Below are 20,803 nucleotides of genomic sequence, written 5' to 3' on the forward strand. Positions count from 1 at the left end.
CAATCTTTGAGATTTTTATCAAGCAACCTTGGTGTTATTTGGCCCTCACCTGTCCTTCTCTTTCTGTATTGACTCCCCTCACTCTTTGCAGTTGGAGTCACCACCTGTTACTCTGTCTCACTTAAGTCTTGCTCTTCCCCTCCCAACCTGTAGTCCCTTTATATTGTACTGGCTTCTGTGGTTACTCCATGGTGTATGCACACATCTGAGGATTTGGAGCTAGGAACTGCAGATGTGAGAGAACATGTGCTGTTTGTCTTTCTGGCTTTTGTCACTCAATATAACCTTTTCTAGACCCTGTCTGTTTACTCACAAATTTCAGTTTTCTTTACAGCTGGATAGTATTCCATAATATATTTGTGTGTGTGTGTGTGTGTGTGTGAAATCACAGTTGCATTATTTATTTGTCGGTTGGGTGAAGGACATTCAGGTTGTGTTCATTTCCTGCCTTTTGTGAGTAGGGCAGCTGTGAACATTGCTGAACAAGTATCTGGAGTTAGATGTCAAGTCCCTTGGGCCTATGCTAAGCAGTGGGACAGCAGGGCCATTTGGTAGCTTCCCTTTTAGCTTTTCTGAGGCTCTTCCATGTGATTTGCATGGTGGCTGTACTAATTTGCATTCCACTGAAGGTGAATTAGGTTCCTCTTTCTCCTGTGTTCTCAGCTGTTTTGTCTTTCCTAGCTATTCTGGCTGGGGTTAGATGAAGTCTCAAAGTTGTTTTAATTCACATTTCCCTAATTGCTGTGAAAATGAATACTTCTTAGGAATTTTTTTAGCCACTTTTCTTTCTTTTATTAATCTGTTTAGAGCCACTGATTTTTTTTTTAAGTTTTTTTTAAGGATTTTTTTTTAAGTTTTTTTTTTTTTTTTTAAACTGGGTCATTTGTCATTTGTTTCCTTAACTGCGTTTTTTGAGTTCTCTGTGTGTTCTGATGTTAATCCTCTGTCAGATGTATGGCTGGCAAAGATTCTCTTCCTTAGCTGTAAGAAGCTTTTAGTTTTATGAGGTCTCACTGCTCAATTGTTGGCCTAAAAACCTTGGTTAATGGATTATCATTTATAAAGTCCTTCCTTATGCCCGTGTCTTGTCAGATGCACTGCCCATGTTTTCTTTAGCACTTTTAGTGTTTGAGGTTTTAAGTTTAGGTCTTTGGTCCACATGGATCTAATTTCTGTGCATGGTGATAGATACGGGTCTACCTTTATTCTTTGGCATATGACGTCCACTTTCCCCAGAACCTTTCATTGCAGGTGCTGCATCTTCTCCAGTGTACTTTTTTCCCTTTTTCCCAATTATCAATCAAGTGGTTGTAGTTACAAGTGTTCATTATTCCACTGTTCTGCATGGCTGCTTTTATGTCAGTGCCATGTTGTTTTTATTGCTATAGCTCTATAATGTAGCTGAAGTCTGGAATGGAAACCGCACCAGGAAATCTTCCTTTTGCCCAAAGTTGCTTCAGTATCGTTTGTCCTTTCTACTTCCATATTAACTTTAGGCTTCCTTTTTTCTGGGTCTGTCAAGAGTGCCGTGGGCATTTTGATTGCGATTGCATTTAATCTGTCACTTGCTTTTGTTGGAAAGTTGTTTTCACAGAACTAGTTATACTGACCATGAACATGAGATGCCCTTCCAACTTGTGGTGTCTTCTCAATAGCTTATGTGAGAGGATGTAACTTTTTACCATGGTAGTCGTTCATCTCGTCCAGGTTTATTCTAAGATGTTTGGCTGTTGATGCTACTGTACATAGGCATGTTCCTATGACCTTAGTAAGGTTGTTGTTGATAATACAGAAAAGCTACGGATTTCTTTTTTAAACGGTTGAGAACCACTGCCTAGCAAGGAAGTGTCTGATCTGGAATTACCCATAGGAGGCTAGGTAGTCACTGTTACCTTCCTGGGAAGAGACAGACACAGCTTTCCAAGAGCTGTTATCCCATGTTGCTAGCCCTTCCTAATCAAACCTCTTTCATTGTCTTGCTTTGAAAGTCTGAAGATTATTTTAATATGATATAATAAGTGTGTGTGTGTGTATGTTTATGGGAGAAATATTTCCACTAAGGACTGAATCTATTTCATACAGCCATAAATTATTTGGCCCAGAATACATGTAAATATTAATTTTGTATGCTAAATTATCATCGAATCTAATGCAAAGGATACTTCTCAGTATAATATGTGAACATCAAAGTAGTTTATCACCAGTTTAAACTGCCAAAGTACTGAGTCTCTCTTTTATTTAAATAAGTGTAATAATATTTATCACAGAAGATTGTCACAAAGAGTGAATAAGGTAATATATGCAAATACAGTGACTACCACTTACCATACCAAAATGCAGTTAACTTAGAGTGTATATAATGTATGACTTTTGTTTTCTCGTAAAACCAGTGCTAATAAAGCTGCTGATTTAGTGCGGAGTTACAGATGAGAAAATAGATGGAGTGCCCTGAAGAACTTTCCAAGTCTTAGATAAGTGGCAAAGCCAGATGAAAATACATGTTTATCTGAAAACAAAGCATGTGATCTTTTCACAAAAGCACACATGACCCTAGGACATGATGCATCTCCTTTTAGTCTTTTTTATCTTTCCTGATGTTTCAACTTTTTTTTCCATTTTAAGAAGTAAGATTGACCATGTGTGTTGTTGCATACCTTTAATCCCCAAAAGGCAGACAGATCTCTGAGTTTGAGGCCAGTCTGGTCTACAGAGTGAGTTCTAGGAGAGCCAGAGCTACACAGAGAAACCGTGCCTGCAAACAAAGGAATCAAGGTTGACTGTAGACAGACACGTCCCAGGAGCACCAGCTTCCCCTGCCCAAAGCCTACAGCCTTTATTCACAGCTGTGTACCTCACTCATACTCCACAGACTTCTGGGTCACATACGTTATATTGAGTTTCTTAGATACTCACTTGGAATAATGACATGTTTCCGTGTCATCCAATAAAAAGCCACGCTTGTGTTTAGCATGGCAAACATGGCTAATGCAAGCAAGGAACCGACATTTAACCTTAGAGTAGATTACTGGGGCTGTTCTGTGTTCTTTGGGTGCGTGCAAGTCAGCCATTTAGTGTGTTAATTGATAATGATGCACCTTTTTCCAGGTTGAAGACTTTAGCGGAAGAGCTCACACAGACCCAGCAGATGCTTTTACACAAGGAGGCGGCCGTCCTGGAGCTAGAGAAGAGGATTGAAGAATCTTTTGAGACCTGTGAAAAGAAGTCTGAGTGAGTAACCTGTGAGAGCATAGCTTAGTGATGCACATTTACACGAGTGCTTGCCAGAGGCTAGTGTGCGCTTAGTGAGGGCTTGGCCTTCCACAAATGGAAGTTTTCATGTTATAACAATGGAAACTCATATGACTCTGGAAAACTCTTTCTGTAAAATGTGATGTCTAGTGGTTAGTTTTATGTCAACTTGACACAAGCTAGAGTCATCTGGAAATATAATGAAAATAATCCCTTTCTTCCCCAAATTGAATTAGTTCATGATGTTTCCTCATAGCCTTAGATACCCTAGAAATGTGGTCTTATATTTGTATAGTGCCCTGACCGCATGCCTTAATGTTTTAACAGTCTGAACTGTTTCATGAAGGATCCTTTGTTAACAACTGTCTTTGTTACTCAACATCTAGTTTTAAATGAGACTTATTTGAAATCCCTTTGTAGAAAGGGGGCAGAGAAGTATCTAGAAATTGGTTGATGTATTAAAAGGCAATCAAATAAACTAATTAGATCGCACTAATCTGCTTTGCATATAAAAAGCTTAAGATTTACTTGGCTATCTTCGCTTTTCTGGCATTTGTATTGCTGATTTCGAACTTGACAATATTTTCTTGGATTTTCTGATTGTACTTGTCCTAGTACATTTCTTCTTCTCCTTTGTTGTTGTTGTTAGATGTGTGTACTTGCTCATGTGTTCCGGTACAAGAATGTGTTTGTGTGTGTGTGTGTGTGTGTGTGTGTGTGTGTGTGTGTGTGTGTGTGTGTGTAGGGTGGAGTTCAATGTTCGTTGTCCTCCTCAGTGGCTCTCCACCTTAGTTTTAGAGGTAGGGCCTCCCACTGGGCTGGAAGTTGAGTTCACTAGATGGGCTGGCTAACAAACCTCAGGCATTCCCCATATCCCTGAAAGTGGGATTATAGGTATTTGTATGGCTTTAGAGCTTTGCTTTTTAAATTTTAATTTATTCTTTAGTAATCATACAGATGAGTACAATATGTTTAGATCATACCAACACTTGTTGCCTCTTTTCTGACTCCTCCTATACCACCTCACTCCCTACTAACTTGCTGTCTTCTCTCACTCTCTGCCTCCTCTTCCTGCTCTTCTTGCTCTTCCTCTTCCTCCTCCTCTTATTCTCCCCCTCCCCCACCCACTCAGTCAGTGCTGCCTGTGTTCACACAGGTGGAGGGCACCACTCAGTGGACACTGACAACCTACCGCACTGCTGAAGCAAGCTGACTTGTCTTTTTTCAGCAGCCATAAGTTACCAGATTTCCTTAACTAGGGGCCAGGCCTTCCTTTTCCACGCTGGGGTGTTGAATGGCTGGTTCTTGTGCAGGTCTTACATTGACAGTCATGGCTGCTGTGAGGTTATGAGTGTCTAAAGGACACTGCTTTGCCACGTTCTTTACTTACTTCTGACTCTACAGTGTTCTCGGAGCTTTGTGGAGGAAAGTGTGTGAGCTGCATGTCCCATAGGACTGAGCATTCCCCATTCATGTTCTCTGCACTTTGGTTGATAGTCTCTGCGTTAACAACCACACACTGGTTCAGAACCTTCTTTGGTGGGGAGTGGGAGGTGCACTTGTCTATAACGATATGTGTTTAGGAGGCACTTCAATTCTGTGCCTGTTTAGCAGACTCATAGTTGTAGTGCCTGTGACCTTACAGGTTCATGGTCTGGATGATGCTACCAGGCGTGGGTTTCCTCCTGGAGGACGGGTCTTAAGTGTGATTGGAAAGGTGATCACCCCATAGCATTCACGCCACCACTGCACATGGGTGCATTTTGTCAGGCGGTCGGTATTACAGTTTATAAGGGTCACAGGCTATGTCAGACTGCTGCTAGCTCCCCCCCCCAACCCCCAATACCCCCCGACACCCTGCCAAATCTTATATTGCTATCCAGCAGAAAGGAAACTTTCAGGTCAGTATCAGCTTGATTTCTCTATGTTCCGTGATTAAAATATGTGGCACTGTTAGCAATAAAGTCATATTATTACCACATTTCACTGGGGCAACCAAGGGCAGTGGCGATAACCTGTTCTTGTGAGCGATGTAAGTGCTGGGGACTGAACTCAGGACCTCTTGTGCTGGTACAAGGAGCTTACAAATCGAGTCATCTTCCTACCCTGTTTCTCTCTCTCTCTCTCCCTCTCTCTCTCTCTCTCTCTCTCTCTCTCTCTCCCTCCCTCCCCCTCCCTCCCCCTCCCTCCCTCCTTCCCTCCCTCCCTTTCTCCCTCTCTCCCTCTCTCCCTCCCTCTCCTCTCCCTCTCTCCCTCTCTCCCCCTCTCCCCCTCTCCCCCTCTCCCTCTCTCCTCTCAGACTCCTTCACTGAAGCCCTGAGCCTGTCACTTTGGGTATTTTGGATATTGGAGTGGAGTGGTGACCAGTTGCCTGCGGAGTCCTGACCCCGCCCACACGTAGCACTGAGGTTGCCATGCTCACCAGCATGGCTGACTTTATGTGGGTGTTGGGGATCAGAACTCAAGTTCTGATGTTTTCATGGAGGGCGCTTTAACAGCTGCGTCCTCTACTCCTCCTGTGCGTTCTGTTTTCACTGATGGTCAGTTGTGGTGACTGAAGTTACAGCAGTATATGCTGGTGTGCTCTCTCTAGTCCTGACTGCAGTACATGGGCTTCCTGTTCTAATGCTCCAGAACTGCTTTGGGTTTTCAAGGCTCTCCGGGGTTTGGAGATGTTCTAGATCTCTCTGCTCTACACTTGCTCTTATTTTTTGGCTTAGCAACTCAAATGTGCTCCACTTCTGTCAAGTTTCTGATCTCACTTATTGTAGTCAGCAGATAAACTTCTGTATCACAGAAAAATCTACAGCGTTAAATGGCTTTGTCCTTGTTTGTGGGAACTAGATACCTAAATTTCCTCCCGTTTCCCCTTGGCATCCATCCTTAGTGCCCTTTTACAGTAAAGTGTAATTATTCTAAGCCTGTTTCTCATGGACTTGTAAAGTGTTGCCATAATTTTCACAGAAATTTTGTCTATTCTGTTTTACCTTTTCCTCCCAACTGGGTCTTATGCTCACTTTTAAAATATTGACTCCAAACCCACCAAAGTCAGTCCCCATCCCTGTCCCAGTCCCCATCCAGTCCTCCCCCTCCCCCTCCCCCATGCCCATCTTTGAGATGCTGCTGGGCAGAGTAGAGGGCTCAGGGCTAATGCCAGCACTGCTGTATGGTCACTCAGCTGCAGAAACCCCATTTATTCTCCGTCTTTCCTTCTGCTTACTCTCTGCCTTTTCGTCTCTGAGTCTGAACTCTTTCTAGTAGTAATTCTCACTCATTTCCTGAGTTACCACGTAGAGTCAATTCACATGTATCTAGCCTTTGCCCCATTACTACAAAGTCAGAATCTCAAAGATTACCAGGGGCCTTTAATAGGGCAGCTTTATTTGGCATCTGTCTTTCTGGGCCTCTTGTAATCACATCTGACAGGTTTTGCGCCGGGCTTCGTCCTTCCTCGTTGGCACCCCTCCGATTCTGATTTTTCTTTAACATTTCACCACCTTGAGTTCGCCGGTGCTGCCTCACACGTGCCTGAGGCAGTGTACCGTTAATGGCCGTGCAGGCTGGCTGCTCTGAGGAGCCCGGACGTTTGGCTGCCCGCAGCAGGCTCTAGCCGCTCAGCTAGGGGACGGTACCTGGTAAATGCCAGCCCCGTAGCTGAGCCCACCCAGGCAGAACACTCTGGAACAGAGATCCCCATAGCTAGGGGTGGAGCTGGCCTCGGACTTCCGCCTCCTGCCGAGCAAGCGAGGCCTTGCAGGCTTATAGAACTTTTAGGGGTTAGAAGGGTTAGCAAGGCCAGATTTTCAGGGGTGAGTCCTAGGGACCCACATCCTGTAGCTTTCGTTACCCTGAGTGACATTGTTATTGTTAGCTTCAGGGTATAGTTAGAAAATTAAAATATGAAGTATACTTTTGTGACTAAATAGTTACTGCTAATTTACTGATTCAGAGATTGGTGGCGTGAACTTTGCCTTCATATTTGTATGTCTTTTGCTAAACAAATGTTCTGAATAGGATTCCAAGATGATACATTTATATTTTCTCTTAATATTTCCTGGGTTTGTCTTTAGATTCTGCTATCTATCAATCAATCAATCTATCTATCTATCTATCTATCTATCTGATATCTACCTATCCATCCACCCATTCATTTATCTATCCATCCGTCATCTATCGTTTATATGTAGAAATAAATATCTATCTCCGTATCTAAATACATATATGTAATGAGAATAATTTTTCTCTAGTTTAAAACATGAACTGATAATTATATTTAAGGACAGGTGTGGTCATAAATGTCCAACCAGTGCTACATAGTCAGTCTCTGTTTGTTTTTTAGAATAAGCATTATCTTTTTTTTTAATACTTTATTATCTTCATATTCTTTGTTACTTGAAAATAATAAAATGATAAAATTACATTTCTTCAAAAATACTAAAACTTTTCTTTTATATGTTCATATTTTTAAATTACTTCTAAATAAATGAATCCTAATGGATTTTTACCAAATAGAATTACTGGTTTCATCAACATACAGTAGAGTCTTAAGTTAATTCTTTGGCTTTAGGATGTGCCTCTAAATTCCTAATACTACGGCTTCTGAAGGGAGCGTGAAGGAGCGTATCCCCAGACTGTAGGGCCTGGGATTGCCTGGCAGGAGAGCACGTGCTTTACAGTTGGTTGGTAGTCAACAATAGGACGTTTTTAGACATTCTTACTGTCATTTTACCCTCTTCTGCAAAAACACCATTGTGCTTGTTTTGTGTTGGCCCTACTCTGTTGTGTCATTAGTATACCCAGTGAGATTTCATTGGTGAAAGCTAATTTTTCCTTTGCAAATGGTTACAAGTCACAGATAGCTTAGTTATTTAGTGAGCCCTGTTCACTTCCCCTCTCTTGGGGGAATCCACCTGTCTGTCTTGAGTCTGTCCAGGCTCTGTGCCTGCTTTTACAGGCTATGTGAGTTTGTTCCTAAAAATACAGTTCATGATTTTTGTTTTACTATTTGGTTAACAGTTACTTTTTGCAACTATTATCCTTTATATATCATTTCATATTTCATTATTACAAAGCTTATTTTCCTTCCTCTTGCCCTGTACATTTAACCTTTTTAAGCTATTTTCTTTGTGTTTTTCTGTTAGCCTTTATGTAAGACTATTGATAACAGCTCATTTAGAGTATTATTTTTAAGTATATTAAATTATTTTGCCTGCATGTGATAAATCATTGAAAAATCTTCTGCATATATGTGGAAATACATTATGACATCTCAGCTGACATGCTTAGAATCATCTCTGGTGGTATTGTTAAAGCCCTTGTGATGATGTGGTATTTTGCTTTTGGTGTGTGTTAGGGAAGACCCCCACAGAGCTTAAAATATACGAGTAGATAGAATCTTCTCCAGGGTCTCCTCAATTTTTTCTCACAAAAATGAATGTCTTAAAAATTAACATTCTCTGAATGGATTTTCTGAGAAATGGAATTGCCAATTTATTCCAAAAAAGCAATTACCAACTAATACACAAGCCAGCATGAATTTACCAAGAAATCTGTATAGATTTTAAAAATAGGTCACAGATTACTGAATGATGATGATATACATAGTAATTATCATTTATTAAATTCTGATGTTTAGAACAATCTGTCTTCTGGACATTTCTAGGTCTTCTACAAATGCTCTTAATTGTAAGTTCTACAGCCCCTCCCTGCCCCAGACTTTACATCACTCACTGAAATTCCTGAAGTACTATCGAGGAGACCAGCGTTCTTTACTGTGCTTACTGAGATTGTGTCCGGCTCAGTTACATCAGCACTGAGTTCTCAAAATCTCCCCTGTCAGTAGACACACAACACAATAGCGTCCTTTGGTCAGTCTTCTCTGTGTTTATTCAGGCTATGCTCTGATGCTGTTCACTAAGTTATGTCACTGTCTAATGAGTTACCACACTGTCTATGCTGGAGGGTTCCTTCATTTTCAGTCTGTTGTTTCTTATCTACTAATAACTCACCACAGTGCACGGTGCACTTTTAAAATATCAGTATCATATATGTATGGTAGAGTCATTCCCTCCAACACTTGGTTTTCTCTCTGTTGGCCTTGCTATGGGAAAAGTAGTTTGAAATTCCCATTGTGGGGATCCTCAAGGGCCAACTCTCTGAAGGGGGGGCTGGGAAAAATCTGCTGTCTCCATGTTGGTTGTAGTAGAATGATTTCTAGACTTAATCTCAAGTCGTTATGGTCAGGTCTGGATCCTGTGTTAGCTATTCCTGTTCAAATCAGATCTCATAATTACATGTAGTAGTGTGTGTACATTAAGGCCATCACCTAATTTTATTAATTTTACCCCAGGAACATATCAATGCCTTAAGTATGGGATTCTTGAGATTTGGGATTGATATATTATTTTGCCTTTTTTTTTTTTTTTCAGTCAGTTCAGGGCCTGTTCCTAACCCTAACGTCTGCTGTGGTAGGTAGTTTATGTATGAAAGAAAGTGCGTGCTATAGACCACAATTTATTTGAAACTGTCTTGAGTGACTGATTTCCGTTTTATTATTTTAAGTATCCAGTATCCATTGTTATTAAAATCTGTTTTCATTGTGATTCTGAAGGAGTGCTGTAGAGGAAAATGAAAACTTAGAAAAGCATAATCTGCATAGACACACGAACACGTGATCTACAAATACAAACACATACACAGATACATACACAGACGCACACACAGAGGTGCACATACACAGGCACACACACGGACACAGACACACAGGCACACACAGATATACACATGCACACTTTTTCATTAATGGTTTTACTTCTCATTGAGTTGAAATAATGTATATTTATTTTATTCTATTGTAGCATTGTGCTTCTTCTGGGCCAAAAACAGGCACTTGAAGAGTTGAAACAGTCAGTCCAGCAGTTGCGATGCACTGAGGCAAAGTGTGCAGCACAGAAAGCTTTGCTGGAGCAAAAAGTACAGGAAAATGATGGGAAAGAACCACCTCCTGTGGTGAATTACGAAGAAGACGCGCGGTCAGTCACATCCATGGTAAGCTGCGGAGCCGTCGGGCGCAGAAGTGTCTGGGTGATAAGTGAGCATGAAACTAATCGTGGTTTGCTGTAACAAATTATTACTCTTGTTAACATGCAGGTCCTATTAAACTTATTTGTAAATGCAGAATAGACTTACCAGTCAGTCACCTCAGGTCACCTGGAGAGCACTTCAGGAACCACTCGTAGAGTCAGAGGACAGAAAGCTCTTCTCTTGTCTTCAAAACTGAAAGAACAGACTGAAGTTGTTTTTATTCCTGGGCGACAGCAGGAAGGTAGGGAATCATTTAAAGATAGAAATAAGAATAAGGGGGAAGCTGTTCATTGGCTGTTTCTTAAGAACCATGATGCTTGTTTGCCTAAGATTTATGGTTTTTATTTTTTTTTACAGTATAGAAATAGATTTAGCTTAAATTTTTTGATCCTTATTTTGTTCAGATTTATAAACATAAAATTCAATTTAATTTTAGTTTTATTAACTGCCTAATGCTTAGTATATATCAGTATATCTATCTGCCATTTATCTATCTATCTGTCTGTCTGTCTGTCTATCTATCCATCTATCCATCCGTCTACTTCTTATATCTATCATTTGTGTTGGTTATTATTCTAAGGAGCAATCTTGCTCACTGGGACATTGGGTAGAGTTTCTAGATTTTTGTAATGCAATGACCAGTAGATACTATCTAGAGCTTATTAAACATCTATCATACATAGAATAACCCCTTTATATTACCAGTAAAATCTATTCAGGCCAAAATTTCAGGAATACAATGCTAAAAAAATCCTGTGGTATACTTTTTTGTTTTCTTTGGACAGTTCATTGTACTCCATTTATGGATGTATTATAATTAAAGAATTTATAGTTAACATTTTGATAATTTTTCCATTTATGTGATCTTAAATAATTAATATGTATCATATATAATATATAATAAATATAATTTATAAATAATAATATATAAACAATGTAATAAATATGTATCAAAATGAAAATAGAATGCTAAATAAATTCAAATATTCTCATAGGCCATGTTTAGAGCTGTAATAACACAGAAATGAATATGAAATACTTGAATATCATAATCATTGCTGCTTTTGTTGTAAACTGAATTTTGCTATGTACACATCACTTTGCCAATTGCAGTGTGCTTTCCAGCATCATCCAGACTGTCAGGACCTGAGCACATATACCAAAGGCCTATGGGCTTCTTTCTCCTCCCTCCCCCTCCCCCTCCCCCTCCCCCCTCCCCCTCTTCCTCTTCCTCTTCCTTTTCTTTCTTCCTTTCTTTCTTTCTTTCTTTCTTTCTTTCTTTCTTTCTTTCTTTCTTTCTTTCTTCCTTTCTTCCTTTCTTCCTTTCTTCCTTTCTTCCTTTCTTCCTTTCTTCCTTTCTTCCTTTCTTCCTTTCTTCCTTTCTTGATATCTATTGGACATACATATTCTTTCAGGGCAACTCACATTTATTTTTTTCACTTGACTTTTAAGAACATTGTATCTTCCTTTGGTTATGGTTGGTCATAGTTCTTTGACTGCATGTGAGTATGGCATTGCTACTTCATTACTTCATGGTTTGTCAACTTTTAATACTCTATAATTAATTTTAAGTAATTAATGTACATATAACTTATGCTGGTACTATCTTGATAGAATAAAAAGTAGTTACCCAAGTTTCCAGATAATAGCTATTCCCAATAATTATACACTAAAAATCTGACTTTTAAGAATTTGTGATGCTTTAGAGTTTAATTCTTAAGTTGTCAGAGATTTATCAATGAACAGTGTTTCATAGGAAATATATAATAAAGTTTAAGAAAGCAAACTCCTCTTTTGACACCCTCACCCTATTCATTTACACCATTTATATGATGATTTATAAGTGAGGATATTACCTTGGTAATTTGAAGTAGTGCTGTTTTATTTACAGTAATTGAAATAGTAATTAGACATTATCTCTTATTTGCTCATTGAAACAATGCCTTTAGTAAATCTTTAATTAAAAATTAAAATTTTGTCATGTGTGGTTGGTGGTATACATCTCTAGGTGTAGCATTTGTGTGGCTTGTTCTGGATGGTGGCAAGTTGGAGACATCATGGTAAACTCCATCTCAAACCACACTGAACCAAAATGAAAAACTTCACTTTCACTGAAAAATTGTGTCAGGTTTTCAAAAAGAATACTGTATATTATTTGTAGTTAAAAATGATAAAATAATGTTTTATAAATTGTATAGGCCATTCCACAAATTGATGGCAACTAAATGTTTTACAGTAAATTAGAAAGAAGGAATACAGATGTACAGACACTGAAGGAATACCGTGAGAACATCTATCTAACAGTTCTCACTGTTAACTCTCCCCAACCTGTATTGGTGAAAATTTTGCATTCTTTAACTTTTTCAGTTAACATCTATAATAATCTGTTTGCAGTCAGTTGAAAATAATAAAAATTATAATGCTTAAATGTATTTTTCCACAATGACTACTTAAACGTTGTTTTACAAATAGCATTATAAAATAAGCTAGCCTTTATGTGAGGGAGAAGGGCCTAAGAGTAATGAGGGAAGAGCAGTATCGTGTTTTCACTCATGTGTTTCTGTACATGTGTTTTCACTCATGTACAGATTTAAATGTAACAATCATCTGTTTGTCTATCATCTGTCTGTCTGCCTGCCTGTCTATCCTCTATCTGTATCTATCTAGCTACCTATATCTATGTTTTATCTACTAGATAGCTGTGTATCTTATCTATATCTATGTATTCCCTCTTCACTCCTTCCTTCTCTCCCTCCTTCTTTTCTGCATAGTAGGAGACATTAGAGCAGAAGGATTCTATTTAGGAAAGAGCCAGTGGGAAGGACCTGAGGGCAGAAGCAGACAGCAAGCTCTTGATGAACTGAGGATGTATGTTGTATTGTACATCAGTCCTAGCTCTGGAGATCAGAAGAGTGCATCCTCTGAGTCGCGTTAGGAGTGTAAACTCTGTGTAGTCTCCCCTTGCATAGTTATACAAGCATCAGTATTTGCTTATAACCAAGTAAACATAAGCTTAGGTTTTACTATTTATTAAGAACTCTTCTTAAGTTATTTATTAACTACTAGTATTAACAAAGTAAGTTTCATTTTAGTATCTGTTGAACTGTGGAATTAAACTTTAACACCAGAGTTGCCTGTTTGCTTTATTTTATGACAGCTTTGAACCAAATATAGTGATTTTGATGAAAGGATTCACTTGTGTGCCATATCCATATGTCTAGAACTGATGGCAGCTACAAATTGAGTCTCTTCTTCTCAAACATGTATAGCTCTCTTATAAGAAAATGGACTTCAATTCCATATTTCTGAAAGTGACATTTCATGTAATTCCCTTTGGCAGACAGAAACAACAGGTATTTGTTTTCTCTACATATACTGAGTAACTGTTCTTAGTTGAGCAGCAGTAGTAATAAAATCTTGTTATACTACATTTTCACCCAGTGAAATATCTAACTTTCTAAAGATTGCCTGTTGTATGGCTCAGTTGTGTCCTGTGTTACAGTATCTGATGTTTGAGTCATATGCTAAGAACACTGTCTTGAATTAATGAAAGAATTCATAGTGTTGTTGAGAGTTTTGTCTTTATCATTGTGAGCTATGTTTGCTTTCTTGCAATCACCAACATAAGTTTAATTTTGAGCCTTGTGCACCAAATATTGTTAAAATGAGAAAAATACCAAACCAAGAATCAGAAGGCCTACGTAGCTTTTTTTGTCTCTGCCCAATAATTATAGTGAGGCTCCTTAAACTTTATAAGCTTCCATTCTATAGAGGGAGTATGTCTATGGCATATTTTTCATACTGATAATATGTATAATAAGTATAAATTTATTCTACATATTGAAAGCACTGTGAAACAAATAGTTCTATTTTATTTTTTAGATAGCTTACTTAGTACATATATAAGTTATTTAATCACTGTAAGAATGAATAGATTTATGAAGGATTATACTATATATTTCTAATTGATAAAGCAAAGCCTCATGTAATACCTTTGAAAAACAAAGGTCTTAGTGTTCCTTGCTTAGTCCTCAGTTCTCTTCCTCAGAAATCATTTTCTAGAAGTATTATCTGCAAAATAGAAGCATGCGTGTGAGTTATATGTCTTCTGCTTTTTTTTTTTATGTAAATGGAAGAGCATACAATATTGTCTGATGTACCCTTGCTTCTCCTTTATGGAATAGACCTTAAGTTTCATTTTATAATAGGACATATACAGTGACTCTTTTTCTACTTACTCATTTAAAAGGTAGGTATTTATATCAGGCCAGGTGTTATGATGGTTGCCTTTTATTTTCAGCTTGACATAATCTAGAGAATTCTGGAAAGAGAATCTCAATGAATGCTGAGACAGTGTCTTCATTGGGTTGGCTGATGAGCATGTCTGTGGGGAATTGTCTTAGACGTTTGTTATGGGAAGATCCTGCCCATTGTGGGTGGCATCATTCCCTTGCAAGCTGTTCCTGAAGTATGTGAGAGTGAAAGTATTTAGCCAAGCAAACGAGTGAGCATGTGTGCATTCATGTCTTTCTGCTGACCGTGGTATGATGTGACCAGCTCTCTCCAGCTCTGCTGCTGTGACTTTCCTCAGTAATGGACTAAAACCTGGGATTTAGAGGAATTCCTTTCCCCAAAGTTGATTTTTATCAAGGTATTTTATCATAGTAACAAAAAGAAACTAAAAGAACCATCCAAAACTAAAACAGAAACTAAAACAGCTATTTTAGAGCTTTACAGTACATCCATGAGCAAAATACACATAATTTTTATTGTATTTGTATTTGTAACTTTTCTGTCTGTTGAGATAATGCCCATACAAAAGCAAGAGATGGGAAAGACATGGCTGGAGCTATAAACTGATCACATTTTTTACTTGCGTTGGCCCCCCAGTGACTTTTACTTTCTCCAGCAAGGATACATCTCCTAAAGGGCTCATAACGTTCCAAAGAGTGCTACCACTTGGAGACCGAGTGTTTACATCTGTGAGCTTTGGAGAGTGTCTCTCATTCGAATCATCACAGATCTGTCACTGGTAGAGACAGCACATAAGCCATTCAACATGGAGTATGTCTGGGAGTAAATTCTTTGGGGAAAATATAGCAATCAGTGGTAGAAGGGGTATGAGTGATATGTGTGTGGAGAGAAGTAAAGGAAGGTGTCCCTGATGAAGCAGCATCTGCCCAGAGATCTGGGAGAGCTGAGGGGAAAGGAGCCTGGGTAAGGGCACAGTGATGAAGGCATTTGCAAGGTAGAGCTTAAGTTGTTTACAAGTTGCTTTGGGTCACCTGACTTAGTCTTTCTAAATAGCCAGTTTCTGAAACATTGGTATTGGTAGTTCATTGTCTCATTTCTTTCTTTGTTGGTTTCTTCTTAAGCATGACTAGGCATAAGTCAGGTGTGATAAACACTTGTGAGGCTCACATCTAGGACGCCGAGTCAGCAGAACCATGAGCTAAAGGCAGGTAGGCCTGGGTTTCATAGCAAGAACTTTGTTAGATTTTAAAATTGAAATTTTAGAAGGAAGGAATCTGTAGCAGTAGGCACTAATTATGTATGCAGTATCAATTACAAGTACTAAACCTAATTGATGGGTTAACTCACAGGAGTCAACACTTTTGTTTTATGATTCAATAAAATCTATCCTATAGCAACAATTTGTGATTTATCTATATAAGAAAATCCAGTCTCCTGTTTGGTTCAAGTTGTAGGCCAAGAGATAAATTGCAGTTTTAAGAAAATCCGTCTACATGGGATTGCTCAGTTGATACTAAATTAATGTTGTATTCCAAAGATTTATTGGAAAATATTTAATATGATAAAATGAAATGGAAAATATAGATAATACTGCAGGGCTTTGTCTTAGCTAGCTTTGGTTAGTAACTTGATAGAACCTGGATAGTCTAAGAGGAAAGCCTGGACTGAGGCTCTGCCTGGATTAGATGGGCCTGTGGGCATGTCTGTGGGGGTTGTCTTGATTATTGAGAGAGGCTGGTGAACCCAACTATTAGGCAGGTAGGCTTGCACTAGAAACAGAGTCTGGTTGGACATGAGCCTGAGCAAGTACTCCAGGGAGCGAGTCAGCAGCACCACTCCTTCCTTCCCTCTCCGATTCTGGTAGCTTTTATCCTGGAGGGATCGGCCAGGTACCTGTTTGTCTCCTCTAAGCTGATTCTGATCATGTGTTATTATTGCAGCAGCAGAAAGGAAAGTAGAAAATAAAAAGAAATTCGAGATGTTATGATCTATTGTGGCATTCATGGGGTTAAGGAATGCTACAAATCGATGTAGACTTTCTTCATCTCTATATTTTTGTATATAGTTACTTAAATTTGTCAAAAATTATATCATTGGTTTTCAGATATAGCCTATGTTAGCAGTGTTCAACTATTACTCATCTATAAATGTTGGTGTTGTAAATTGTTAGCAAGGTTCAACTACTACAGATCTATATATTTTAATCTTATAAGCCTTTTATTGGTCATAAAACATTCAGTATGTCTGTCATTGATCAGGCCCCCGTGCAGGTGAGGAGAAGATTGTTTGCTGACGTGTAGCCTGCTCACTATGCTTAGAAGACTTAAGCTGAATTCAGACAGCATGAAAACACTGAGATACGTTTTTTTGTTGTTGTTGTTGTTGTTTTGGCTTTGTGTATAATAGAATTATATAGACTTTATTTAACTGTAATCAATTTCCTTATTATTTTATCTTGTTTCAAGGATTTGATTCTTGTATGATATCTAATAAGATTAAGTAAACCTGGGCTCTTTTGTGGCTTTGATCATGCTTTCCTGCATGATGCAGTGAGTATTTACTGTTGTCTTTCACTTGGATACTTGTGTTAGTATGAGAAAAACTTACTTCATCACAAAAATTCTTAGGCACACCCCATGAGCGTTTTCTGTATTTTAAAGAAATGTAAGATTATACAGGTATAGTGTATTATACAGATAGGGAGATTCAGATTTTTCACCAGTGTACGTACCAACAGAAATTAATGCCTACATACTTGCTAGCATTTGATGACAGCATACAATTTAGAGGTCTCATTTTAATTTAGTGGTTGCTCATTACAATTTAGAAAGTTGCACTATGGAATTAAACCATAATTGTTTCTATTTTGGAAGTCATACTATGCTTTTATGATGATGGGATAATTAGTGCAAGTACTTAAGGCTCTGGTAGATGGAGACTAAAACCAGCCTGGTCTGCCCACATTAAGTTCTGGCTTTTTCCTTTTTATAGGAATATGAAAACCTAATTTAATTGTGCCATTTCTTATGGGCTTCTTGGCTGATCTGTGGGAATATTGCTTTTTTCCCATTTCCCTGAGCCAGAAACAGCAGTGACAGTGTGCCAAGCATGCCGTGCAATTTGATTTGGGGTTAGCAAACATGGGAATGTTCCAGTGTTCATGAATCCATTAGCTGATTGGGTAGAGTTGTGAAAGTGATGATGCTCAGAGCTTCAGTTTAACATTTCTAAGAAAGGCAGTTCAGTGCAATGGCTGCGGGTAGGAGAGAAACAGGGGCCATAGCGCAGCTGTGGTGACTCAGCCTTTGTCGTCAGTGCTTAGTCAGACCTTTGGTAGCTCTGGCCTTATGAAGCTTCACATTGCAAGGCCTTTGTCTTGCTGTAACCACTGTTAACATTTGCTTCTTGCCTTAGTCCACAGACTACTTGAGGTAGCTAAATACAGCAGAATATAAAATTACAACCAGGAAAAATAGAGATTGTAACCAGATATCAAGACCACACAAAAACTGTAGTGGACTGTGGTCTCTACATGTGTGGTTACTATGGTAGACTATATTCTGCATGTATGGTTATTTTGATAGACGGTGCTCTGCATGTGTGGTTACGATGGTAGACTATGACCTGCTTATGTGGTTGCTATGGTAGACTGTGCCCTGCATGTGTGGCTACTGTGGTAGACTGTGGCCTGCTTGCGTGGTTACTATGTTAGACTGTGCCCTGCATGTGTGGCTACTGTGGTAGACTGTGGCCTGCTTGCGTGGTTACTATGTTAGACTGTGCCCTGAGTGTGTGGTTACTATGTTAGACTGTGCCCTGAGTGTGTGGTTACTATGGTAGACTGTGCCCTGAGTGTGTGGTTACTATGGTAGACTGTGCCCTGAGTGTGTGGTTACCATGTTAGACTGTGCCCTTAGTGTGTGGTTACTATGTTAGACTATGCCCTGAGTGTGTGGTTACCATGGTAGACTGTGCCCTGAGTGTGTGGTTACCATGTTAGACTGTGCCCTGAGTGTGTGGTTACCATGGTAGACTGTGCCCTGAGTGTGTGGTTATCATGGTAGACTGTGCCCTGAGTGTGTGGTTACCATGGTAGACTGTGCCCTGAGTGTGTGGTTACTATGGTAGACTGTGCCCTGAGTGTGTGGTTACTATGGTAGACTGTGCCCTGAGTGTGTGGTTACTATGGTAGACTGTGCCCTGAGTGTGTGGTTACTGCTCTTGCACCATGTGAGCCATTACTTTGTAGGTATCTCAAAGGTAAAAATACAATGGAAGCTGAAGTCACACAGCCTTAACTGAAAGAAGGTATGTCACATTGCAGGAGAGGAAGGTTTCATTGCATTTAGCCTTAATTAAATGTGTAGCTGTCCCACTGACACTTGTGGGACAGCTGTCACACACATGCTGTGTGACCCTTGATAGTACTACAGCAGCTAATGTAGGAATGTGATTCATAAAACCTTCTAAAACAAAATCTAGAATCCCTTAGCAGAAGAGGAGAACATGACACCAGAATCAGCTCTCTGGGATGAAGAATGCCCCAGTCAACTTCCTTCATTTTACAATAATGTCTACACTTAGAGCAGGAGACAACATGGATGTGTTTGGGTTTTCCTTTAGGCCAGGTACAAGGGTGCTGGCCCATATTCCCAGCTACTCCTCAGATGGTAATGATGGCTCCGGGAACTCAGGACCAGGTCACAGCTCCACACAATTGTCTCAGACCAAAGCTAGACAGAAACTGCCCCAGCCCCAAATTTTGTTTTAATACCACTTCTCTTAGCTGCAAGCTGAATGTGTGATGGATAGTTACTGGTCAATTTCTTAGGGTTCCCTCCACCCCCAAACATCTTTGTTATCTTTAAATTTGGGGGGGTAGTATTTTAATATTAAAAATAATGTATGTTTGTAGAAAATTAGTTCTATAAAACTATTCTAATTTTCCCATTGTTCAGACTAAAAAATGTTGTTACTGATGGTTTCTGAATAGAAAATTCCAGTCTTATTTTTCACCGTTGGCCTTCACTTTATGATGTATTTTATGTAATGTCATTTCTATTTAGTTCTAATTTCATTTTATGAATTTCTTTGTTGGATGTGTAGGAAATCAGTCTTAATGTATTTTTTAAGATTTTAAACATAAGTGAATTGCAGATCATTTTGCTATTTTATGAAGACATGTTTCATTTTGGGGGAAAGATTTTTCTAAGCAAATTTTTATGTATCAATTACAGTTCAAATATTTAAATTTCTAAAGAGATTATTTGATAAATAATTTTCTTCATTAGTACTTGGAGATATCCAGAGCCTCCTATTAGATTGCATTGATTTTCACTTGAACAAAGTTGCTAAGGAAATGCTCACACCTTCAGTTACTCTTTGCCATGTGGTGGCCACTTTGCTACCCAGCATCATTTTTAATCCAAATGTCTTACTGAGATGTTACATTTCAGCAAAAAGCTTTTAAATTTGAGGATATTGTGGAAATTCATCAGTTTTCTAGTGTTAAAGTTTATCCTGGCTTGGTTGAACTTGCAGAGTCTGACAGTGCATCTAAACGTATGACCACAGGGTGAGCTATGAAACCTCTCTGAAGTAAGTAAGATTCCTTGTTAATTAGAAGCGGCAAGTTCTGGAAACATTACACAGTTGTTTTGACAGTTTAATAAAGTTATATATAAAAATGTTTATTTCAATCCTTGCATATGGAAAGTTCACTAGTCTGTGTAAGTAAAAGAAAATGTTATCGTAGCATCTCCTAATTTTTAGAAACCTTTCTTTAATGTCGAAGTACATTCTCCACTAACATACTTTAGTCCTTTTAATGGTGTAATAAATAAAGCTATGAAATCACCAGCAGGTGGAGCTCAGTGTCAGAACATCTGGAATTGAAGCATCTCCTTACCTATTTTTAAAAAATAAAGCAAATGCATATTGGTTCTGAAATGTATGTGGAGGTGCTCTGTTTTTATTGAGCCTACCAGAGCTCACTACCTTGCTATTTAGTTTTACAGTATGAAGATCTAATGCTTTATTCTTATTTTAAATTAGTTATTCCATGTTTGTCATGTATGTATGGCAGTTCATTTCATGGCTAAAACACTTTTAATACACTTAATTTATGAGCGCTGGCCTAGAACTTGAACAATTCATTCCATAATTGTCTTAAATTGTCTTAAATATGAGTTACCAAAACTGGATTCTACCAGCCAGA

At 38.7% G+C, this 20,803-nt stretch overlaps 1 protein-coding gene across 19 annotated transcripts in view; it reads left to right on the forward strand.

Moving 5' to 3' along the window:
- Positions 1-20,803, forward strand: part of Fer (fer (fms/fps related) protein kinase) — a 284,447-nt gene that overhangs the window by 69,112 nt on the left and 194,532 nt on the right. For 14 of the 19 annotated variants that reach the window (XR_003952084.1, XR_003952086.1, XR_385280.4 and 11 more), the window contains 2 exons: positions 3,106-3,228; positions 10,107-10,296. Coding sequence is in view for 11 of the 19 variants with exons in the window: in XM_006523641.4 (XP_006523704.1) it covers positions 3,106-3,228; positions 10,107-10,296 (313 nt within the window). In the remaining 8 variants the exon portion in view is untranslated. Of the gene's footprint in view, positions 1-3,105; positions 3,229-6,787; positions 6,885-10,106; positions 10,297-10,398; positions 10,575-13,524; positions 13,686-20,803 lie in introns of those variants that run through there. The other 5 variants (XR_385281.4, XM_006523650.4, NM_008000.2 and 2 more) reach the window with 5 other exon arrangements.

Source organism: Mus musculus, chromosome 17, assembly GCF_000001635.26.
Source record: "Mus musculus strain C57BL/6J chromosome 17, GRCm38.p6 C57BL/6J".
Lineage (NCBI taxonomy): Eukaryota > Metazoa > Chordata > Mammalia > Rodentia > Muridae > Mus > Mus musculus.